The sequence below is a fragment of the Netta rufina genome, assembly GCF_964035555.1.
Source record: "Netta rufina genome assembly, chromosome: 14".
Lineage (NCBI taxonomy): Eukaryota > Metazoa > Chordata > Aves > Anseriformes > Anatidae > Netta > Netta rufina.
In genome coordinates, this window is record NC_140137.1 from 1,129,322 (window position 1) to 1,154,965 (window position 25,644).

A 25,644-nucleotide genomic window follows, 5' to 3' on the forward strand; every position below is an offset into this window, starting at 1 on the left:
AAGAGGCTACCAGGACAGCTGCCTGGAGAGGGGGTGTTCAGACTGTGTTGTCTGTGGCATGGAGAGATGCCTGCAGCACAGGGATGAAACCTCCTCAGCTTCAGGTGTGCAGGCTCAGGTTGGGGCGAAGCCCCCTTCTTGGGGGTCTGGTTTTGCCTCAGACTGACTCTGGGCTTGCCTCTTGGGATGTAAAACAAGTGTATATAAACCCTTTCTTCCCATCCTGAGGAGCCAGACTGGTGGAAATGAGTGCTTGTGGCTTTGCTTTTAGTTCTTGTTTCATTTTCAAACAGGAAAATCATCCTGCATTGCATTTGTGCAACAGAAATTAATGGCGGAGTAACAGAAAGGAATCGGCCACCAATAAAAGTAGCTTTCTGTGTGTCTCTCGCACATGAGCAGTTTTTGTTTTGAAAATATCTTTCCCGCACTCAGAATCATGTTTTTTCTTCAGGGACAAAATCTTCCAGTAAAAGCTTTCTGCATTGGTTTGTGTTGAGAGCATGCAGTGAACAAACTTTCAACAGGTTTAGCTTAACCCATTTCCACAAAATTGCTGGTCTGGTGCATGTATGTCTGTCCTGTTCATCTGGTTATTTTCACAGAATGATTTTCCTAAAACTCTGCAATCAGTGAAAAAATATGAAGCTGCAGTGAATAGAAGCTTAGAAAACCTGCTGAAATAAAAGAAGGAAGTAAAGGTTTGTTCCCTGATTCCATATTACTTAGGGGATGGTTTATGCTTGTAGCTGATTAGATAAGGTTTTCTTTCTGTCTTCCCCTGATCATGGATCCCAGTGTTTCTTAGTTCCTGGGTGGTTTCTCAGGTATTTTCAAGGTTTCTTCCTTGTGGGGGTCTGGAGAACAAATTTCTTATCAGACTGAGAAATACATTTTCAGTTTACAAAGGATCTTTAAGCTTGAAAGCTGTTGTTGAGTCCATGCCTCCTGTTTGGTGGTGGTAGGTTTGTTTTTTTTTTTCCAGCCTTCTTCCAATTGCAGACCATAAAATATTTAGGGGAAAGATGGAGACAACTTTATAGTGATTTAAATCCTCTTTAGAGGAATCCTATTAGGTCAGACTGTGAATCTAAAAACTCTGAAGGAACAGGAAGTTTAATACAGATCTCCAAATTTTACTTCATTCTGCTTAGGCAGAATTGGTATTTGACTTCTTCCAACAGTGGAAATGATGGGATTGGAACTTCTGGCCCCAGGCAAGGCAAATGTTCCTTTCTAGTCTGAAGGCAGAACTGTACCCATTGGCAGTGTCCTGTTTGTGGCAGTGTAGCTGTTTGCCAACACTGAAGGCAGCTTGGTGGAGGCAGTAAGCAGATAAAATGTTTTTCCTCACCCTTCCTTAAAAGGACAAAAGGCAATGGATCCATAGAAAAATACCAGTGCAGAAAAACGAAAGATATGTATAGGGGAAAGCTTTGAGCAAGCTTCCTGCAAGAACTGCTGCTTTTTCATCTGCAATACAATTCTGGTCCTGCTGAGAGCAGTGAACTTCCCAGCACTGGAAATCCAAGCAGAGAGGAGCTGGGGTTGGTATGTTGCCATGTGGAAAACGTAGGAATACTTCCTTAAGAACAGAAATGAGCAGGCTCTCTTCTGAGTCAGAGTTCTCAAGGAAAATGTAAGATTCTGTCCCTAACAGCTTTGAAAATGTTTTCTTAAAAGGCTGCGGGGAGTTTGCGAAGGAATCGGCTGGAGAATCTCTTTGATGAAATGTATAAGCAGCTGGGTAGCAGAAAAGGAGAGCTCCTGGAAACCCTCAGTCATGGTGAGGAGCAACAGCTTTCTCAAATTCAGGCACAGATACAAACATACAAAGAGAGGAAGGATGTGACCAGCCATGATATACAGGAGATGGAGGCTCTGAGAGATCAGAAAGACCCACTACTTTTCACTGAGGTACCTAACAGCCGCTCCCTTCCCAGTGATACTGCAGCTCTTGAGTTGGCCTTTGCTTGCACTATACTAATTCTGCTTTCAAAATACCTTCTGCAGGATTTGACAGAGATACAAGCCAGGTAAGCTCCTCTCTGGATGGTCTATTATTGCATTTCACTCTGCTGCTGATGGCTGATCCTCCGTCAGTCCTGGGCTGCTGGCATATTTTGCACACACAGCAGGCCCTGGGCTTGTACTGGTCACCTCTTCAGCACGCTGACTGCACACACAATATGCCTGACTTCATCAGAGATAGCCCCAGAATTTTAATTGAGGTCATGTGTGAACCTCCACCCATCAGCACCTGTTCTTGAGACCAACTCTGAGGGCAATTCTTGAATATTTAGGTCCTTGCATGGTCACGCAAAGGACAGATGAGCTTCTATTCTGAGTCATCCTCCACATTGCATTGCCCTCTGCTTGCCTGAGTTGTTGGCTCAGGGATGGGATTGTGAATGGTCTTCCCATGACTTGCTGCTCTTCTGATGTTTTACTGCATATTTTAGGATAAGGAGGCCAGTTCCTGAAGAAGCTGCTGTAAAACTGCCAAAGCCACCTATTGTTTTAGATGAATCAACAAAAGAGGCTATTCTAACACTTTTCCAGCAATTCGTCTTGGTCTTGAAGCTCTCACTGGAAGCATCACCTGGTAAGTGACCAGTTCAGTAAGTGAGAGGGAAGGTGGAGAAGTCAACAAAACATATTTGAGAAAGGACTGTAACAAAACAGCAATACACTGAATATCTAGAACTGATTAGTAATGCTGTATTTGGCTTTTGCATATATATGCATAAAAGAGGAGCTTGTGCTGAGCCTCAGTGCTTTGATATATGATTTGAATGCACCCTGTTAAAATGGTCTGTAGGTGAAGAGGTGCAGAGGTCCCAGGAATTTTCTAGGAGGATGAATGGAAGAGAATAGCAACACCTCTTCTGTCAGTAGCATCAAAGTAGGTTGTGTAACTTTAATTCAAAGCACAAGGAAAGGTGAGCACTCAGCAGCAGCAGGTGGAGTTTGTCTTAAAATGTAAACAATACATTATTTCTATGTAAATAAGTCTACTCTTCTATGCTGTGTACAGTCTTGGTACTGTACACAGTGAGATGCTTGCCTAACTGAATTAAAAAAAATCTGGTTCCCATGCCATCGTGACCTCATGTTATCCTTGCTGACAGTGAGCCTGCAGTCAGGACCCAGCAACAGCTGGGGTGGAAAGGTTTATGCAGGTTGTGTGTGGTAGTGGGCAATGTGCAGACCTAACCAACCCACCGTGCGTACAGCCACGGCAGATGAAGAAGCACAGCATCGCCACTCCCAGACTGTCACTGTGGTCCCTGTAAGCATTGTCCGGAACTGTTCTGGCTAGAAAGCTATGGATCCATGGTTTTGTAATTGCCTATCCCATTCAAGCAGTTTTAGTTAGTTGCCCAAGTCACTGCCATTGTTTCTGTTCCAGGGCAGAAAATGTCACAATATTGAAATGCATTATTTGTTTGAATAAGAACATTTAGTAAATTCCTGAGGGCAGAATTAACTGCTTGTGAAGGTTTATGCTAAGAAGTTTTGAAAGTTCTATAAAGTGGCTTCACATTGTACTAAGCAAATAACCATTTATAAAATGGCTGTGCTACTGTTCATACAGCTCCTGTGTGTGAAATTTAATCCGGGGAGTTTTTTAAAATGCATAATGAAACTGTGCAGGATAATGATGAAAACTAAAATCTAGGAGTTACTCTAGTTGGAAACAAAAAGCAAAAGATGTGTTAAAATTGTGAAATATCAGCATATCTTGAACTGTGTTTTTCACTTCATAGGAGTAGTTGACAGAGGTGCAGAAGGTGTTTTCAATTTATATATACTTCTAATAACTTGGATAAGCTCAAGTTTTTTTTCATCAGCAGAAATACTGTATTTTAGAAATACTGTTTTCACTTTTTTTTTTTTTTATATAGTTCATGAACATCTGACTTTTGCACCATCTTGCATGGGCATGTTCTACATAAGTGAATATGAACTCATTGCAAACCTCTAGATGCAGCAACAAATATCAATGTACAGAGTGAGGGGTCTCCTGCCTGTGCACAGCACCCAGAGCTTCTCAGAGGGCTGGCACTTCTGGGAGGCTGACATCAGCTGTGCAAGGCACTGGAAGCTGGGGGTCACTCATCAGTGTTTTCATTGCTACCTGCAAATGTATGGCAGTAATCTCAGTGTGTTCCTAGATAATACGAAGATCACAGAAAAGGCTACTACTACAGCTATCAGCACAGTCAGGGTAGAGCTGGACTGCAGAAGAAATACAGTGTTATTTTATAACATCAAGACTAGAGTCCTTGCTAAGAGACATCAGCTCATACAGACGGCAAACATCCCTGCAAACTATCCTGTCCATGCTGGCTTCAGCATCTCTAGCGGCTCCCTGAGACTCCGGTAGAGATGTGGGAGCAGGTCTGTCTTGCCTTTTAAGCTTTGTTTCTCTATGTATCAGGGCTGCTGCTGTATGGGCTCTCCTACCTTGGCACAACAGAAACTGGGCTTTGGGCTGGGCCTGTGAGTGGCCGGCCTGTCCCCAAGTTATAATCAGGTTCTAGTCTTCAGCAGCAATGGGCTGAATCGAGAGAGAGAATGAGAAAATGAAAACCTACCTCTACATGTTTCTCCTCAGATTTTCAGCATGCTGTGGCTTGCTGCAGGAACTCCTATCTTACTTCTTACTTTTGATAATCATGATGAAAATATTGTGAAGTTGTACTTTAGTTCAGCTGTATAGATTGCTGTGGTGGATGGATGTTATTAAAGTAACATAGTTTGCAAAACTCAATGGTAATCTAGTTTATTAAGAAGCATATGGCACAACACTAACTGCTGCAGCACTCACAAGCAGCAATGTTTTCTCTGCCCTAATGCACCTCCACCTCCTCGCCCTGTCCTGCACAGCAAGAGCATGGCCAGCCTGGGAGACAAGCAGAGACCCCAAGCAAGGATCCTTGGCTACCTGTGGTCTCTGACGCTCTCAGCCCCTGGCCCCTGTGAGCTCTCTGGTGTGTTGCTTGTCTGCTTCTTGCGTCAGTTTTAATATTGTCCTCACCTGTGCAAAGTCTCACAGTAAAGGAAGCAATAGAGAGGAAAAATCCAGTGCCTTCAGTCTGTGCCATGTGGGGTCTGGATTGGCTTGTTTTTAGGATTGTCCAGACACCTTGGAGAGGATGAGGTGATATTCCTGCCTGCTGCCAGTAGCTCTGCTGCTTCAGACTTCAGACAGGGTGTTTGCTTGAGGAGGTCCAGGAAGGAGCCCTCCACTCTGGCAGGGAAAGTGAAGGACCTTGAGCAACACTGGGGTTTTACACATGCTAAAAACAAGCCCTGTTCAGTCTCAGAAGAAAGTGACTCCTTTTTGCCTTAAGCATGGTATACACCAAAATGATATGGAAAACCACATGGGTAGAGGTGTGTCTCAGAGGCCCCCTTCTCCTGAATGCAGCTGCACTGGTTGTGTCCAGCTCTGTGATGCTCTGACAACTTTTCGGAGATACAAGTGCAATGTGAGGAGAACAAGGCTGGCAGCACAGCACAGGGATGTTCCTACCCTAGCGTGCCTTTCAGAACCTCTGCCAGCCAGATGGAGGTAGGAGAGCAGCCTCAACAACTCCCAGGATAAAACTTTACCCTGGGTTCTCCCTTTTTTACTTCCAGGGGAGTGCGTTCAGCTGCTATGAACATGACAAAACGGGAAACTCCAGGCCTACGCCAGACAGGCCCAGATTCGGCCCATCCCAGGTTCACCTGGGCAGAGGGTGGCAGGTGAAATGTCAGTCCCAGGCCACGTCTGCAGAAGCCTCCCTGGCCCGGAAGGAGCATGGAGCAGGGCAGCTGCCGGCCTTCCCTCACAGCACAGGAGGCTGGGCTGGCAGCCTCCAGGCTTTCGGTTTCATTTCTGACGGGTGGACAAACACGTCAGCGTGGCCACGGCAAAAGCTAAGGAAGAACATAGAAAGTGTTGCAGCCTGGAGGAGGAACTCTGCTGTCCCATCTGCCTGTACAGGAGCCCTGTGTCACGCAACTGTGGTCACAGCTTCTGTGAGCAGTGCATCCAGGAGGCGCTCGGTGCCCAGAAGCAGTCCCAGGCCCCATACCCCAGCCCTCTGCGTCAGGTCCAGCTGGGCCCATCCTGGAGCTGCACGAGGACTTCCAGCTGTGCAGCAGCGTGGAGACGTTTCTGGCCACCAATGGGAAATGGGATGAGGTTTGCAAAAGGTTTTTGGTGCAAGGAGCCTTAGTTAGATTTGATTATTTGGCTTCAATTTTTTCAAAAGCTAAAACTTTCCAGCTATGACAAATATTTTGTGGAAAACCTGAACTTTCTGATACCATTTTTATTCAAGAGGCATTTGAATCTGGCATGTGTGCCTGTTGAGGCCATTAATGGGTGCTGGAGGTATGAAAACACTGCTAGAGGCAGGTGAGGAGTAACCAGAATCCAAGGCACCAAAGCCAGGCTGCAATATCCAGACTGTCTCATCCCTGAAGAACGAGCTCTAACATCACCCCTGAAATCTGCTATCATACATTATAATAGCACTCACTGACTGTGATATCTTTTAAAATAAACAGCTGGGTGAGTAAGTACCAGTATTCTGCTGATCTGAAAAGATGGTTGCTTATCACCTTATCCTCAGATGCCACAAATGCTGACAGATATGAAAACCAAGGATTTGGATCACATTAAGCACACACGAAGATCAGCAGGAACAGAATTTAAATGGATAAACTCTGATTTATTCATTTAAAGTGAAATTTACTTATTCAAATTGAATGTTATTTATCTATTAACCTACCACATACAAAGTTGCACATAAAAATTAAACACTGACTTGAAAGACTTCAAGAATTATATTGGTTTTGCATTTATGCCATATCTTTATGAGGAGGCAAGTAAACACAGTTTATTGTAGAGCTCACTGTAAAGACACTGGTGCTGAAGAAAGCAGACAGGTAAAAAGTACACTTGCCATTTTACCACCTCCATGAATGGCCAGTTTGTTTTAAAACTACTCATGCTGCTTCCATGTTACAAAGTTCAGTGCTCCTTTTTCCTCCTACTAGGATGTCCTGTCTTGCACTATGAATCAGCTGTGGGAACATAAAAATACTCTAGCTATCACCCTTGGGAAGCCTCAGCGAAATGAGAATCAGCTCAAGGTTTGAGCCCAGGTCACAGCTAATTCAGAGCATCTTCCCTCTGTGTTTTCTAAGAAATAAGTGATGGTCTAAGAAATCAGTGGATGCCACCTTCAGCAAGTTGTTCTGGGAGATGCACCTGCAAAGATACTCCAATAATTGATAAAATTATCAGGCATAGCCCAATATGGGTCTGTGCAGCTGGTGGTGGTCTTGGGACTGCTTTGTGACAGCAGTTTCAAGCCAGGGCTGTACAGGGGTGATGTGGCTGTGTTAGGAGCAGACAAAGACTGCCTGTGCAAGGCTGACTGGCAGCAGGTGACCTCCGCTGACTGCGCTGCTGTGGGCTGCCTTCCTCATCCCATCTCAACCCCCTGGGGAACAGTAAAATCAATAGCCCACAACTCTACTGCATTTTCACTTACATTTATTAAGGTCTCAGGATCTAGCATGGCTCACTCACAATAATTAATTCATTAGGAAGAATGCTCCTTATGAAAAATACTGACTATTATTATTATTAGACCTATAGAATAAATATGTTAAGCAAGGAACATCAAAATTTCTAGCTAGAACAGCAATCAAATCAGGAGGAAAATTCAAGTGTCATCTTGATGCCTAGCTTCTTGGACTATAACTACAATTAGAGAAATAGATAAATAGGAAGAGGTACCATCCAAAGTAGGGAAAACACTGATATAGTAAACTACCAGAAGTCAAGTTTCTCATGACCTCCCAATAGCTCCATAGAAAGAACCAGCTGGGATACTACACCATTTTTTTGTGGTTGACTTCAGTTATTTGCACTTTACAGTTTGTACATAACATTATATATATTTTACAGTTTTCTATCCTTTAAATAAAAGTATACAAAAATAAATAAAGTGGGCTTTTCAGTGCTTACCAATACAGTTCTCACATTGCTAGCTGAATTTTGTCTGATATTGTTACTATAGCAGGATAATATTCATACCTCTCTGCTTAATCCAATAGTCTAAACAAACACTTATTTTAGGCTTCTTTCTAAAGCCAGTGTAAAGATCAGAGACATGCCTAATTAATAGGCTCAAAGCTGAAGTGTTGAGCTCCTGAGCCACTTCACCATTTTGTTATCTGTTCATTTAGACCAATACAAAAAGAGGGACTTCTCAGCTGCAAAAGCTGTTCAAAGAGATGAAGACAGATAAATGAGAAAGAGAAGATCCTCAGTGGCATTCAATCCATTGAGGAATCACAACTGGCAGATATTGTCAAACTGAAGAAGGAAACAGAACAGAAGAGAGGTGAGGCTGTGCAGCATCTTCAATCCTTGCAGAAGATCAGACAACAACCAGACACTTTCCTCTTCCCCAAAGTAAGCAGCTGTTCTTCATGCATATGCCTATTTCTCAGCTAGCTGCCCTTTCTGGAAATCACACTGCAGATTTTTTTTTCTTTTCAATCCTATTTGTAGGAATTTAAACTGGCACTGAACAGGTATCGTCCTCCTGAAAACATTTGTTCACTTGTTTTCTCAGAGACAAAGACCATAGGGTTCAGTTTATAAGCAGCTGTGTATTTGTGACACTCCCATACTTCAGTTGCAGTGAAGAGTCCTTGGCTACAGAGAAAACTGTCTCAGTTTTGGTTCTGTTTGTGGACAAGCTTAATAGCTTGACAGATTTATTATGCCTTCTCTTGCAAGTGATACATTTAATTTACAGTTTATCACTTCCTAATTGATGTGTGTGTGTCAGCTGTTAATTTGATGGTGCAAAATCATACTGACAATAATTTACAAGTTGACTAGGGATTTTGCTGCAGCAATAAACTCCTCAGTCTTATAAAGGGCTGACTCTAACAGCTACCTGGATTTTAAGATATCATCTCTGTACCTTGCACAAATTAAAGCTGCGTTTGAACTTGGATTGTAAGGATAACTTTGAATTACCATGTACCCAGGGGCTGTGCTGGCAGCAGTGCAGTCCATTACTCACAGCTGTGCCACAAGTCAAAATCTAGCCTGTGGGATTAAAGTCATTTTCCAGAAGCCTGGACACCTTTTAATATGTCTGGCATTTTCTTTCTATCACGATGGCCATTGTGCTAGAACGGTAACAGCCTACCTGCAATAGGTCAAAGCACTGTTCACACAAGAGTGTTAGCTAAATGGCTCCCCCTTTCTCATTTTCAGCATTTCAAAGTTCCTTTGCAAGTCTGGTGAGTAAGTGACAGGTAATGCCAAATAAATTGCTACCTACAGCGATTGTGACTCATTTGACCTTAACAAAGGCCATGCTGCATATTGCCAAAGCACCCTCCTCTTTGCAGAGTCTTTAATGAAGGAGTTTGTTAACTTTCCAATGCTATATGGCTTTCCATGGTGCAATACCTGTTTGCATCCTAGGATTGAGAGTCTGAGTTTCAACACCCGCAGGACAGGCACATCAGTGATGCAGCTGGATCAGGCCAAGACAACAGCTACCAGCTGCTTGCAGCGCCTGGACTTGCTGCAAGCTGGGCACAGCAAGTGCCGTGCCCTGCCCTGACCCAACGGCAGCATGTGGCCAAGCACTAGCACAGACCCTTCCCTCAGCACCCATTGATGGCTCCTTCCCTCAAGGGTTTGGAGTGAGAGTTCAAGTGGGATTTGGGGGGTTTTCGAGTGCAGTGTGAGTTGACGGAGATGGAAAGGGTAGCAAGACCATTTCTGGGGTTGAAAAATAAGGGCTCCAAACCTGTGTAAGGCCAGCTTTTCCTCCCTCTGCCCTAGTTCCCTGCTCCCACCCGCCTGCCAGGCACTGGATACCCAATCTCGGTTTTGAGAAACATCCTCTTTGTTTGCCTACCACCCTCCCCATCAAATTTATCCCTGCCCATGAGACCCAAGTGCACAGTACCAAATTCCCGCACGTGAATGCATTGCCAGCTTTGTGAAACATTGTTCTCAGTCTTATCTGGGCCAACTCACTAACCAGATTCAGTGGGACAGGTTAAACCTTTTCTTTATTTATGAAATATTTCTCCAGCAGTTGCTCAGTTAAGGACTGTACATCCTCTGCTTCTGTGCTTTGGTCTCAGGAAGGGCCAGGCAGATCCTAGAAGGTTGTATTTTACCTCAAAAGAGGGGAGTAAAATCCACTGGTGTCTCTTATTTTGTTATTCCCAAGATGTGATTCATGGGTTACAAGGCACTAACATCTACTGCTGTTTCTTTACAGTGGGGTTTCAGCTGCTGGTATCACTTCAAATTGGAAGTGTTCAAAAATACTAGCTATTCCTCAGGTCTCTGGCACTGAGACTGTGAATCTTGCAGAGAAAATCTCTCACCTAAAAATGCCAGCAACATTTTGTTGCATGCTTCTCCTCTCCTTGATAGAGGTGAGACCAGTGGGAGTGCAGCCTCTGGGTACAGGGCACAGTTCACAAAATCTGCAGAAATCTGTGGGAACTCACCAGAGAAATCATTTATCTTCATTTTGAGGGAGAGGCTGGTTTTGCTTCAGTACTTGGTAAAAGCCTGAGTCTGGGAAAGACCAAAGAAGAGTTACCACTGAGCAAGCCTAGTGCCTGAAAGGATTCCCAGACAAATCCACATGCTACAGGAGATGTTAAATCTGTGAGCACTATTACTTTTCAAATATCAGTAAGACTCAGACTTCTGCTGGGTAGGATATGGTACATTTTTTTTTTCTGTAAGCTTTTCTGAAGAAAACCTATTAAGAACTTATTTGAAAGACTTAATTGCTGTTTTTCTGCAACTAAAATTCAGTTCACAAAAAAGTTTTATTTATTTATTTATTTATTTATTTATTTATTTATTTTAATTCAGAAAAGATGTGGTGCTTTCTTTTCCACTTAATTTTTGGAGAGGAAAAAAGTCCATTCTGACAAATATTTCCTATGGTATGATTGATGGTAAATCTTTATTTTACTTTGGAAGGGATATGTTTGAGAACAGCTATATAATGGGGGATTGAGGACAATGTCATCTTGCCCTAACTGCAAACATATTTGTTTTACCACACACATGTAAGAGACCACAAAAAAAAACAAACCAAACCAAAACAAAACAAAAACAACAACACTATTAAATGGAGTTTGAATTACACAGTGCAGCTTAACTTTGGCTAGTTGCTTTGACGTTAAGAGAGCCAGCCTCAAATCTAGAGATATATCTTCAAGTCACGGTACATCGCCATTTGTTCGTCTTGTGAGCTTAGTCTTTTACTGACTATTTTTTAATGTCTATGTTGTGTACAGAACTAGGCTCAAAACAGAAGGGGGAGAAGATTTTTTTTTTTTCCAAGGGAATGTTAAACTGTAATTGGAGGCAACTTGTCAAATACGTTATTAGTACAGCAAGAAAATATTGCTTTATTGTTTCACTAAGTAAATCTTTTCCATCTCATGTACTTCTACAGTATAAAACCAACTGAAAGGACAAACTGGCAAACATGAACAAAATGAATGGTTCACATAGGTAATGGTCCACAGGGAAAAAAAAGCCAAAAAAAGTCAGAACTGAGGGGGAAAGGAAAAGTTAAACGTTGTTTAAAATGTCCTCTAATTCCAGGTACCTGCCAAGTGCCTTGGCTTCCCCGGCATACCTACTAAAGCAATTCCATAGCACATGCACATCTTGTAAAGAAGGATTAACACAAATATAAGAAAATCTGCAACAGCTGCTGGCTTCCAGACCATGGTCCACATTGCTGCTGGTCTCCACTTAGAGGGTTTACAAATGATATGCGGTGCCCTCAACACTCCCAGTAAAATGAGAATAGTTTGCCTGGTGAGTTCACACAAGATAAATAACTGAAAATAAGAACACTTAGCATAAATAAAATAAAATTTGACATGTAAGGAATGAAACTCATTTAACATCACAAATGGCCTTGGGAAAGGGACTCAGCAGATGCACCTGGTCTTGTCAAGGAGTTGTTGTAGGAACAGTAATAATGTCTGTGTAAAGAGCCACTCCCTTCATTATTTCCATGGCCTTGCTTTCCTTTGCCTCTTTCAAGGACTGGAAGGTGGGGAACTTGGCTGGAGCAGCACGGGGCTGAATCCACAGTGGGGCTGTACGTGGGGCAGTGCACGGCTGGCAGCAAACATCCCACATACAGTGCAGCTCCCAGCACAGTTCCCAATGGGCTCAGATTCTAGTGCTCTTCCTGCACGACCACTACATTTTTGAAGCATCCTGGACTGGAGGGATGGGTACAACTTACTACTTGCAATAATCAATATACATGTATACTTAATTGTATGTAGTAAAAACAATAAAAGCAGCAAAACCAATTTCAGATTTAAAGTGACATATCTGCTCAGTGTTTAAAGGGGCTGCCGAACTGTGGTGGATCTGCAGCCCTTGCTCTGCCACACACTTCAGCTGTCAGCATAACAGAAAGCACATGGCCACATTTTGGGAGCTCAGCAGCAGCTCAAGGTGACTTTGCAAATATTCCCTACTGCTTCAAGCCAGTGGGACACGAAGGACAGCTGCTCTCAACCATTCAAATGAAGCAGAAGAAATGAGCCTGTTCCTTGGCTCTTTCATTACCTAGGCTTCTCCCTGACTGCCAGGTACTTATTGCTTTCACCCTGGGTGAACGAACCATGACCAGCCAATGCAGCCCGCCTCTGCTGCTGCAAATCAGCACAGAGTGAGGGGTTTACTTGCTGCCATATTTGAAGTAACTCCTCCCCTCCTTGTCTCTCTGCATCTCTTATGTAGGCTACACTTAGGAAATGTCAGCACCTCTGTATCCCAATCTGCCATACCACTTCAGCATTTTCCCGGCATAAACCCATGTTACAAACACATATTCCCATGCCTCCAGCCACAGGATGCTGTGGGAGAGCCAGGGTACAGCTTTTCCCCTCCCTAGCAGAGTGAAAGGCAACTAGCTGCAGGATGCTGAGAAGCTCCTGCTCTCCTGCATGTTCAGGATAGATAGCTACCTCCTCGCTTGCAAGCTGCTCTCATTTTTTAAACATCATTTCTGACAGTCTTGGAGGAAAAATGATGCTACTGTCCCCAGGAAGGATGAGGCACTGACTCTGCCTTTCCTCTAATGCCAGCAGTTGGCTTCCAGAAACTCCAAGCCCCTGGTAGAAATTTCTGTGACCTGTTTAGAGAAGGGTCCTCCCAGAAACCCTTACCATACACAGCTGTCCAGTTCTCACGAGTGGAGTCAGATTCACAAGAGGTGTTCAGAACAGCTAGGAGCAGAAGCCAAGACGAGTACTTCCAAACCAGGCCGGGAAAAAGCTGTTTGTGCTTCAATGAAGAGCTCTGCAGCCCTCACTAGGCAGTCCTAATGCTGCCTTTGAAGCATTGATCACAGATAATACAGTACCCCACTAAGATTAAAATACTTAGATTAACTAAAACCAATGGGATTTATTGACCAAAACAAAGACAATAGTTTTCTGGAACTTGAAAATCATCTAATTTGAAGGGAAAAGTCCATGGAGCTCTTCATTGCTCAGCTTACTGGACTCGAATTTGTGGCTGATGTAAATGGTTGCCAAAATGACGCAGAAAGAGGTGGCTCTATCGTAGGCTAAATTAACGTGATGGAGGAGATAAGGACTTTATAACAGCCGCTATATGGCAAAAGCAAAGGATTTCAAGTAGCTTGGAAAAAATTACATTTTTCGATACTGCCACAGGCTCACAAAGCTTGGGGATGAAAATTAATATTTAGAGATGCATTTTTTCTGAGTTAGATAAAAGGCTGATGCTGCAGTTTATTTCCCCATATATTTGACCTGCTATAGGATTAGCAAAAATGGACTCCTCTGAATTTCAGACTAGTCATACTTTTAATATTCCTCGGATTAGCCTTGAAGAAGCAAAGAGAAGTGAAAGACTTGATGAAAGCAGTGTAAGAAAATACACTGGAGTCCAGTAATTATTTAACTAGGCCTTCTATCCCGCAACAATGCAAAAAATTGAATACCTAATTAATTGTTGATTCTAGGAGACCTTATCGGACTATGGCATACATTGAGGGTGAAGCAGTTCTGCACGGCTATTTGTGCAGAACACTCTTGATAGCAACACAGCACAGTGTGATATGTAGTCCTGAGATACGGACAGAGCTAATTTCTTTCTAGTATCTTTATGGCCCAAGTATTTAGATTACTTACAGACTCTGATTAATTACAACTTCGATTATTTATTATGCTCTCTTCACTCCATCCACATCAGTTTACTTGGCATTGTCACATTTTTGATGGAAATCTTTAGAGGAGAGTGAAGTAGCTGATTTTATGGCTCTTTTTTTGGTTTTGCCAAGCATTGTGTGATGTGGCTGAATTTATAATCAAATACATAGATAAAGTGCATTTCAAAAGCTAGAACACACATTTTTCTGTTACTTAGTCTGATGGGTTTTCTAAACAAGTCAGACATGCCATATTGACACCTTCATGTGTCTGGCACTAGGGCTTGCTCTGACCAGCAGGTTGGACACCAGACCCCATGGGTGCCACTTGGGTTTTGCACACAGAATTCAGGTTGTCTTGCAGAACGTTGTTATTAGCCCCTCAGTTGTTCCCCCAAAAGGCTCATGTTCAAGAAGCTCAGGGTAACTTAACATTACTTTTGCTTTTTGTCCCTATTCTCCTTTCCATTGCCTACCGATGTTTACTATAGTAGCACCAGCATGGTGGTGTTCAGTTAATGAGGAATTAAAGCCTGCTGAACAGGGCTTCCTTGCTGGCAAGCCTGGAGACCCGCAAGCAGCTGCTGGCACCCCTGTGCCTAGCCTCCACCTTTCAGCTCCTGATGCTCAACCAGGTAGTTTGGCCACGCTCCTCGTCCCCAGTTAGACTGGCTCCTAGCTCCTAGCTGGCTGCCTCGGCTCCTTCTCCTGCTATCCCATCCTGTGGGGAGGAGCAGAGAGCAATGTGGCACAGCTGCTGCAGGAACTCCTCCACTCTCTGCAGGCAGGGGAGTGTCTCCAGGGCTGATGTTCGTGTCTGTGCAACCTGGCAGCAAAGAGGCAGGAGAGGCTGAGCCCTGCCGCTGTGATCCTACACCCACTGCTGCACCAGCAAGCTGGTGAAGGGGAAGTGAGACCTTGCTGAAAGAGAACGGCAGAGGGTGCATGGGTGGGCGCTAACTGTGTCTTTTATCTCCGGCTGGTCTCTCACAAGCAATACCTGTCCTCTTGTGGGAGACCAGACAGGCTGCCCATGTGGGGAGGCAGGTCTGCACAAGCTGTGAAAAGCAGATACAGACCTAAGTCTCTGGGAAGCAAGTTTGGCACTGCCCATCTTCCTCATCTCCAAATTTCATCAACATTTTGCAAAAGCAGGCCTGAACCCCAGTGAATGACAAGGAAGCAAGGATAAAGAGAGAAAAGAAGACACATTTTTAGCAGCTTTCACCATAGCCCACCTGTCCCACACTGGAGCTGCAGGCATGGCAAGCCTGCTGAGGACAGGACAGGGAGTGAGGAGGTGGCAGGAGGATAGAGCTGAGCTAGAAGCTGAGCAAGGACTGAAAAGAATTGGGAGACTTGCTACACAGCATTGTTTTTTACAGGGCAGAGAGAGAAGACAAAGTCTTTGCATGTAGCCTGTCTAGCGGGGTGCTGAGGAGACCAGGATACAGCAGGACTATACGAGAGCTGCTGAGCAAAAGGGGACCAGGAGTGCTGTGTGCGGGGCTGTGCAGGATTACGTGCATGCTGGAACAAGATGGAGTGGTCCACCGGGGTTTTTCAGGTTATTTAGCAGGCCAACAAACTGCTCTCTGGAGATCTGCTATCACAAAAATGATGGGGCAAATTGGAGAAACAGAGGCAGCAGGTTGGACATGTAGACTAGGCGGGATGGGGAGGTGGCACATATTGGTGTTCGTACATCAGCAAGCCTCAGACCAAGTTTCTTGGCAAGATTCTTGGCATGAGAAATCCCCAGACACATTTCTCCAAGGCCAAAGGTTCCCTAAGCACAGAAATGAATTAACCACAAAACTTAATATACCTTAGGAAAAGAAAAGCAGTTGGAAGTTACTCATCTTAAATACTTAGTTGAATTTTGTACCCACTTTTTAGAAAATCAGCGTACAATAAAAAGGAAAGAAGAAAAAACACAATCCAACAATTGTCCATATCCAGTTAAAAGGACAAAAATAACAATAGTGATGATTCTGAAAAAAAAAAAAAAAAAAAAAAAAAAGTACTTGGGAATTATTTCTTTAATAACATTTTTTTTTTTATTTGTGTTCCATGAAGCTACTATTGCCTTGTTTTTTTCAAGATGACATGATATATTTGATGATCCAAATTGTTCCACAGCCAATGCCTCTAAAGACAATGAAAAGGCTATAAAGACTGTCTCTTTGTTTTGTGGTATTAGGTTTCTGCAGAGCTCCTACACAAAGGCAGTCTCTAAATGCTTTTATAATAGCTGTCAGTCCGCACAATGGTTTGCTCTGATGGTATTGGAGTCACCATATACTTCAAACTCCATTAAACCTCCTGTGTTAATCCCTAAAAAGATTGGGAAGTTAGAGCTGCTGATGATTTTGACAGCAGATAGCTAGTGGAGAGGAAGGTAACTTTTTTTTTTTTCCTTTTCAACTTGCATCTTCCACTTACCATCATTTCTAGTTAAAATCTTGTTTTAACTAGATGTTTACCATGTGAAGTATGCTGTTTTCTACAGAATGACAGCCCTCGAAAACAAGATTTTTATCATCTGTGTAGCACCAAAACACATGGAATCTACAGGTTTGACGTTAGTGTCGCTTTCTCCAGTCATACACTGATGTGCTATTTGGTGGATCAAGGTTCCACATGAAATGCAAATATTAGGCAATGTTCGATTTCAGATAATGTATGTTTTTCTGTGCAAACAGTGAAGGAAAGGTAATCGGGGCTGGGTACAGCTCATCTGACCATGACTCTTTAGTTCAGAAGGAAAAAAAAAAAAAAGAGTATGGAACATTTGACTGGACAACTAGTACTTTTAAATACAGAAATGGCCAGAGATCCTGTGTTCGTCGCAGCTGAACATACTTCCCAGATAGATCTGGATACTGAAGTAAGTAATATGAAGGTCTTCAAAAGACTGGCTATTTTTTTAATGAATATTAGTGGTACCCCAAAGCACAGCGAGGTCATTTTCTCCTTAAGAAATTGTTACGGTATCCCTAACAGTTATAGCCGTGACAAGTTTTAGGTCAGTTTACCTGAAGTTACCAACAGATTATTAATCTTTCAATTTTAAAGTTGGTGTGACTTAATTAACTAAAGCATGGATTCTTCACTAGAATTCCTTTTTTGTTTGTTTCTGTTTTTTTTTTTTTTTCTTTTTGTGGAAAGGATTAATATGAGTCACTCTCTGCACTAGACTTTTTCAGGCCTCTCATAATTCAGAACATACTTGGAAAGAATTAGAAAGTAAAAACTGAAGCATTACTAGTGCCTTTGCCATGGAAAAAGCCAATTAAGTAAAAGCGCACATTTTTAACTCCTTATACTCATGGCAGAGCAGGCAGGTGCTTGGCTCTTAAAGCGTAACCCAGCACACAAAATACCGTTACCTCTATGCCACAGGTGGAATACACTGGAAGACGAGGTTTTCAGCCACTTCCAGTCTTGTGTTAGCACTATGCGTGCTCCTTTGTAGTTTCAGAATTTCTCCCCTTCGTGTCCTCTAGCCGTCTTCCCGCACCTCAGGCCCTCTGGCCATCCCACCAGGAGGCTCAGAACCACACAGCCCCACAGTGCGGCCCCCAAATCTCATGCTGACAACCCCTAGGCCTGCTCTTATCTCCTTGCTGCCAGCATAGCCCTGGTTGTTTCCAAGAGCAAGACTTCTGCTTTCCCACACGCCTTGTGCGTGTGAGGGTTCCAACAACCCCCCACACGGATCAACCAATGTCCCCACACGGTGTCCCTACACACTATCCCTACAGCCCACGCAGGACCACCAGGGCAGGGCCCTCACGGTGGGACCGAAGGGCAGCAGGAGGGAGCCGGGGGTGGGGTGGGAAGCTCAGCCCGGGCGCTGCTAACACCCGGCGGGGCTGGGCCGCGGCTCGCAACTGCCATTTTGTCCGGGTTCCTCGCCCTCAGCGGCCCCGTCCTGCCGAGCGGGGCACTCGGCTGTCCCGGCCGGCTCCGACCTCCCCGCCGCCCCCTCGGCTCTCCTCGGCCGGGGGCCCCGGGGGCCGGGCGCCGCTGGCAGCAAGGACGGCTCTGCCCGGCCGGCGGCTCCCGGTCCCGGCCCCTCGGCGGGGAGGCGGCTCGGGGGCGAGGCGTGGGGCCGGGCCGGCGCTGCCGAGCCTCCAGCAGCTGCCGGAGCCCAGCCGAGCCGAGCCGAGCCGAGCCCGTCCTGCCCGCGGCCGCCGGCGGCCCCGTGGTGAGTGCGGCGCAGCGGAGGGGCTGAGGGCAAAGGGTTGAGGGCAGGGGGCTGGCGGTGTGAGATCGCCCCGGCTCTTCCAGGGGGCTCGGTGTTCGCAACCTCGCTTCCCGGAGCATCTCTTGGTGCGGGGTTTTAAATAATGCGAGGCGGCAGGAAAGAGAAAATGAAAGCCGCGGAGCTGCGAGCGGGGCAGGGAGCGCGGCCAGAGCGAGGCGAAACGCGGCTGAGGTCGGGGGGTGGCACTGAGCCCCCCGGGGACAGCACGGTTCCCTTCGTGATCCTGGCAGCTCAGACCTTCCTTGGCTTCCACACCGCTACACGCGTTCTCAGCAGAAATCGCAATTTCAGGAGTGTGACGAGTGCGTGGATATTCCTTTTTTTTTTTTTTTTTCAGTGAGTATTTTTTTACAGGTTTTCAGTTTTACTCTCAGCTACTTGCACCGTCCGCCCGGGCCCAGGGAGCCTCCCGTGCCGTGCTGGGGTGGCAGGGCTGCAGGCTGAGCCACGCAGGGAGCGGGTTCCTCATGAGCTGGCGTTAGCTGCTGCGGAAATTCCTTCGGGGCAGAGCTTCCTCTGCGTGCCCAGCTCAATGTCTGGCCCTGAGCGCAGCCCCTGGGTGCTCTGACCTCGCAGACTAATGGTAAGGGCAGACGGAGGGTCCCGACACAGAAGCGAGTTGCTGGAAATGCTCCGTGCCAAAGTAGAAGGCTGGTGGGGTTATGTGGGAGGCAGCTGTTGGCTATCTCCGAGGGGATCTGCGGCGCGAGGGCAGGGCAGGCAGCGTGTGTTTCGCCCGGGACACACAGCTGCCTGGCAGAGATGGGTGGCTGTTCTCTCCACAGAGTGGGCTCAGCACCTAGGGGCATTGTCACCTGGCTGAACTGTCGTTGACATAGGAAGAGATCCCATATTTCATGCAAGCAGTGTTTTATTATCTGTCTTCACGTGTGGCAGCATGTTTTCCTGTGCATGAGCTCAAGTTTGGTGATTATCCTGGTAGCTCGGTCCCCAGCTGTGCTGGTTAAGCATGATAAAGGTGGTATGTCTTTTTACGCTCCTCAGAAAGATCTCAGTAGAAATGAATGTTTGTATCTTGAACGTGTTGTTTGAAAGTGTTAAGGATTATGCAGTGCTGCTTTGGTGCCTATCTTGGCGTTATCATGGCAGTATTGAATTTCCTTGTTGATCCACAACAGTAAGGAAGTTATTTGCTAACAGCTGAGTCTATTGTCCAAAAGGAGTAAGTGTGAAGATTTCGTTATCAAAATGTAGTGATATGCTTTCCTCTTATATTCTTAGGGTGAAATTTTGCAGGGACCTTGAGGTAGTATCCTTGCTCCTGTTCAGTTCATATTGAGCTTGGATTTCTAATTTACTCATTTCTCTTCTACGTCTCTTCAAAAATGATCATGCCTCTTCAAATGATGTGTTTATGCATTAGTTTTCAAGTGCATGCCTGAAACTTCTTACATCTAGCAGGTGGGTACATGAGGCTGGATAGTGAGAGCATACAGTGGCAATACATTCAAATGAAATTTAGAGAAATAATCTGGAAAACTAATATCGGTGTTATAGAAATGACGCTTTTATTTTCATTTATTTTCTACTCTTAATTACTCAGGTCTTACATTTAAGCTTGAAGTAAGTTATTCCAGACCTCGAGTGAGCTTCACAGTCCGTTAGTCTCTTACTGTAAGGGTGACTGTGTTCTGGGACACAGTCCCAGGCATCCAAGCCCTGTGCTGCAGGTAGTTTCCAGTAAGACAAGCATTAGGCAGATGTTAGTTCACCTCTAACATATAAAGGGATCAGTAAGAGAGGCCCACATGGGATTCAGAAATAGTCTGTAAAAGTCATTGGATCTCAGGAGTGCAGTACGTCCCCATAGCTTGATTTTATGGCAGTTGCTTGATAACATGATGGAGAGATACTGGAAATTTCCACAGTTCTGTGCCGTATCCTTTGCTTATGTAGAGCTTTCATGGCAATCAGACAACCCCTGAAGATCTTACTGAGGCCAAAAGGAGCAGATAAAAGTGAATTCTAGGCATACAAATGACCTGTATGAAAATAGCAATTTTCAAAATAAAAAACACAGTAGTATCTTTTCCAGATTAAATATGCAGAATATCATTCAGCATACAGATCTTATTTTTTATTTTTTTTTTAAGAACAAAATCCATTTTTATTCAGTGTGGTTGGGCTAAATGGTTTCAGGAGTAATGCTTTCAAACAGAATTGGGTGAAACAGTGTTGAAAATTGTGTCATTTCATAGTGTCCTGACATCCTGAGAGGCTGTGACTGTGTGATGAAAGGCCCTTTTCATGCCTCGTACAGAAAGCTGTTATGCAGGTGAACACAAAAATCCAGTATAAGCCTGCAATTTGGTAGCCAAGAAGATTTTCACTTAGAGCATTTTTGTATGGTTGAGACAACCAAAAAAAACAGGTACCATCTACTGTGCAGACATTTTATGACACTACACAGAGCTAAATTGAACTAGCTGGGTTTCATGTTTGAGTTTCCTGGTGGATTAAGAAAAATTCTCAGATTTCAGTAAGCTGTCTGGAAGTCCTGTGTAAGGTAAGAGGAATCAGAAGGCTTTTCATTGCTATTTTTTTTTTTTTTTTTACTAAAATGTCAGAAGATGAAATAATCTAACTAATTTGCTACACGTAAAAAATAGCGTGGAGGTGAGTTTCCCCCTAGCTTTTCAGTATGCTGAGCATTGGATGAAGGCTTTTTGATTTGTAACTCTGTGCTTGTGAAATGAATAAAACGGCTTGAGCAAATACAAATACAGAATGTGCTTGTGCTGGGTGCTGCAGACACTTGCTTTTGCATGCTATATTCATTTTATTCTCTTTTCTTGTATGTGCTATAAAAAATTCCTAAGTGGACTTTGCAATAACTATTGGGTGGGTCAGATTAGATATCTGGATTGTGAGGATGTGTGCTGGGAGTTTGCATTGTCCTCGAAGTGATCCTTGCATGAGCTTGAGTAAGTCACTTCTTGCACCATAAAGTTCTCATTGTAAAGATCCAAGTCCTTCATACAGCTATGCTAACCATATAATTATTCTAAAGCATGCTATAGATAGTGGACTGTAAGATGTTAATCAAAGGACGTTTGTCGTTATGCGGTGTATTTAGGTATGTGGTACAGCAATTCCTTGTGGCTAGGCGGCACTAAGATGGAATTCTGCAATAATTAGGACCACAGATAGGCAAAACTAATGCTTTCTTCTCTTTCTGTGTATTATACTAGGTGATTGACTTGTCCAAGAGGAGCAGATAAGAAGGCTAATAAGTGCATTTGGAAACTTACCCCTAGAAATGTAAATATATTACAGTTCTGGGTGGACTAATCTTCGGATGCAGAACTCACAGTTCTTTAACTTATAAGGGTCAGGACCAATAGAAAGACATAGATGCCAAAAATAGGACTTGAGTTCAAATTGTGACGTTTTCCACTTAGGTCTCACCTAACACAGGAGTGCATTAGCCTTCTTTTTTTTTTTTTTTTTTAAATGTGAATTTTCCAAAGCTGCTGTTCAGCCTGCTCTCAGTACTGCAACCACAAAGAGGCACGCTCTCCTTGGTTGTTGTGCTAAGTCTTCTTTCTGGTTTGAAGATCCTGCCCTGCAGACCCCATGTGGCTTTCAGATGGGGTAGGCATAGAGTTGAAGGTGTGGGAGTACAGAACAGGGCAGGAGCAGGAGAAAAGCATTGACACCTTGCTGTAAGTACCTGCTGGGTGGGGAGAGCAGGAGCCAGGTGTTAGTGAAGTGTCTGAGACCAGGCAATGCTGCTCTGTCTGCCCCAAAGTATAACAGAGTATGGGTTATATAGGTCATGATAACAGGAAAGCATACAGTCCCCACCTTGTGCAGCAAATCCACCCCTCCTGATACAACGGCGTTACTTACAGTTCTGGGGCTAGGGAGGTCTCTGTTCAAAACAAAGCTGCCTTTCAGTAGCGTCCAGGGGCCTCCAGCAAAAAGGGAGCAGTGTTTGGCTATGTGAAAGGATGTAGGAGCTTACCTGTCAGAGAGATGCTCTCTGTCTCTGGGTTTGGAGTGAACGAAAGCACCTTTTGGGGTTAAAATACCAGCCCCTGGTATTTCTTGTTGGCTATCTATCCGCATTATGTAGTGTGTATTGATTTTAAGTAGCCCTGTACAAGCTGTAGCCTGGTAGGACAGTCTTGGGAATTTGGGCTGCTAATAACTGTTCAGAACAGTGGGGAAGGTTGACCTGGTTCAATATAATTGTAAAGCTTTGTTTTGACAGGCTTTTTTTGCAACCAAACAGGTACCTCAGGCTTGAACTTCCAGGAAACTGGGGCATAGACTGCAAAACAGAGACTCTAAGGAGAAGTACGCTGTGGCGTAATGTGGAAGAATTGGATCAGTCAGGTTGAGTTGCTTTCTAATTAGGAGGTTACTATAGAAATCCCTGAATGCTTTTGTCTGGAAAGAGAAGTGGGTCTGTAGCTGCTCCTACTGTCTTGTGGGTCCTTTGATAAGCTTAGTATTCTATGCTTTGGGTGTTTTAAGATAGTGACTACTTGGGTTGCTGTTTCTAGCCAGAAGAACCAAAAGCTGTTCATCTCTTGAGCAAACAGACTGTTAGAGATGTGGCTGTTTGTAAACCATTATGTGTGTGGTCCACATCTGGATACCCCCTTGTGACAGTGTGCAAACCTAGAACAGAAGAAGAAAAATTGAACACTCAGTTGATTAGAACAAAGTCTAAGAGAAGTAATTTCCTCTCTGCACAGCTCTGAAGATCAGTTTCAGGCTGCAGGAGAAGCCGGCAGTTTAAGCACCACACATAAATTCTCTCACTTCTTCCCACATACATTTTTCAGAGGTTCATTCTGAAGTGATAGTAGCAGTAAATGTTTCATAGCTACTTGTGAGATGTTGATTAAGTGAATAAATTTGGAGATGTATACTTAAAATGCTCAGTGTGGCTAGCTCTGATAGATGTGATAGTTAATTCAGTTGTAAACATTGCATCAAATATTAGTTTGGTTGATGTTTGCACTGCATAGAGAAGGTATAATTAATACCTAAGTGGCAGGTTGTTATTAGCACTCAGTGACTACAAAGGCAGTGTTCAAAAAGACTTTCAGAGTTCTGCTGCAGTGTCTGACCTTGACTTGCAGCACCAGAGTGTGTTTCTGGATGAAATTTGATGACTTCAACATACTGGTGGTAACACGTATTGTGATGGAAAGAGAGTTTTCTGGACCGTACTGGATGTTTTCCAGAAACTGACAGTGCTGTATGACAACACAGCAGTGCAGGCAATCGCAGTTGGGATTGTAAAGTTTCATTAGGACTTGTCTCATCAAGAATTTGGTCTCTCACATTCAGGCAATTTGTTTCTGTTCCTAAATGTGCTTTGATATAATCACCTTGCTTTATGGTATGTAAACAGTCTGTATTAGAGCATGTGTTCTGGCAGAAATGTGCTGCCTGCCTTACACTGTCCCCCTTAATATGCCTTCCACTTGTTTGTATTCTTTTGGTTAGATGTAATTTACTTGAAAACTAGCATTTAAAAAATGTGATTAGATGAAATAAAGTCATTGTGTAAGCATTAAATCTTTTCAGGTGGCAAATCTTTACAATATTTGGCAAGTGTAATCACTGTGTTTAAATACATTAATAAATGCGTAAATAAATGAGGTTTAGACCAAGCTATGCAATACAAAAAATACACTAATTGTAGTTAATTTTCAGCAACTGAATTGAAGTGACTGTTGTACCACAATAAAACTCCTTGTCTGTCGTTGAACTGTGGAACAGACAGCAAAGAGCATTGTTATCAAGGAAGCCTCTCTAAGAATGCTCTTGCATTCTTTTCCATTTCACAACTTTACCAGCAGCAGGTTTATTCTACAGGATATCAGCTTCCTTCCTAGAGAAGATGATTCCTTGTTTTAGGGGTTGTAACGAGGAGGCTCTTTCCAAGTTTGATTGGAACTTGCTTTCTCTGTGCTTAACCAAGACTATTGGCCCTTGCTTTTCGTATCTACTGATCCGACTCCATTTAAAAAGTCTGACGTAACACATTCATTTAGTCAAAATGTTCCTTCTTTGTGTTCCTAGGCAGTCCTCAAGATGGCAGCCACGGCAGAATTCAGCAGTGTCCGGTCAGTGGCAGAAGTGCCAGAGGGAGATGATGCTAAGCATGTTTTCCATCACAGAATGTTCTTGGAACCTCAGGAGGAGAAGAAGGACTTGAAGGCTCTGATGGTTAAGCGAGCAAAGGAAATTTGCAGCTGCACTCCAGCCAAAGTTAAAGACTGTGTTTTCAGTCTCTTTCCCATCTTGCAATGGCTTCCTAAATACAAACTAAAAGAGTGCCTTCTGGGAGACTTAATGTCTGGTGTGATTGTGGGAGTCTTACTAGTCCCACAGTCAATTGCCTATTCTCTCTTGGCTGGACAGGAGCCTATCTACGGCCTTTATACGTCCTTTTTCGCAGGCATTATTTATTCCATATTTGGAACCTCTCACCACATCTCCGTTGGTATCTTTGGTGCACTTTGCCTGATGGTGGGCCAAGTAGTGGATCGTGAAGTGCAGAGAGCTGGCTACGACTTGGAGGCAGCCACTGTTAGTGCCCACACGGATACAGTCATGCAGGTAAACACCACCATTGTGCCTCTGAACCAGACGTCGCAGATCCTGCTCTGTGATAAAACCTGCTATGCAATAAAAGTGGGAGCCACCATGACCTTCATAGCTGGAGTTTATCAGGTGAGAGAAGGAGGACAAACAGGTATTCTGTGGAAACAGTTTTAATTCTCTAAGTGATTGTTCCTGTGGGCTGTCTGCTGGGGTTGCACATGTTCCCTGCATCTCAGGCGAGTGGACGAAGGGTAGGCTGGAGGTCTCAAGTTACTGTGGTGCAAGAAACTTGTCTTTGTCCTCTCCTTTTCTAAACAGCATTTTGTGCTTGCTTTGTTACCATAGTGGGAACTGTAAGGACTTGCACTGGAGCATTGCCTGACAACACCTGCTGTTCCTGTAGCTTTCTGCTCACCACCTTCCTTGCCTTGCCCTGGAACTGGCTTATATCTTGGGCCTCCATTTTGTTGGGCCAAAATGTGGTGTGTC

At 44.1% G+C, this 25,644-nt stretch overlaps 1 protein-coding gene across 3 annotated transcripts in view; it reads left to right on the plus strand.

Moving 5' to 3' along the window:
* LOC311214467 (sulfate transporter-like) overlaps window positions 1-25,644 on the plus strand; it is a 29,695-nt gene that overhangs the window by 539 nt on the left and 3,512 nt on the right. The window contains exons 2-7 of one of the 3 annotated variants that reach the window (XM_084295045.1): window positions 606-701; window positions 1,684-1,917; window positions 2,014-2,036; window positions 2,463-2,605; window positions 8,260-8,488; window positions 24,631-25,284. In XM_084295045.1, coding sequence (XP_084151171.1) covers window positions 24,643-25,284 — 642 coding nt within the window. In that variant the 5' untranslated portion in view covers window positions 606-701; window positions 1,684-1,917; window positions 2,014-2,036; ... (1 more) ...; window positions 8,260-8,488; window positions 24,631-24,642. Of the gene's footprint in view, window positions 1-605; window positions 702-1,462; window positions 1,552-1,683; window positions 1,918-2,013; window positions 2,037-2,462; window positions 2,606-8,259; window positions 8,489-21,801; window positions 21,847-24,630; window positions 25,285-25,644 lie in introns of those variants that run through there. The other 2 variants (XM_084295046.1, XM_084295047.1) reach the window with 2 other exon arrangements.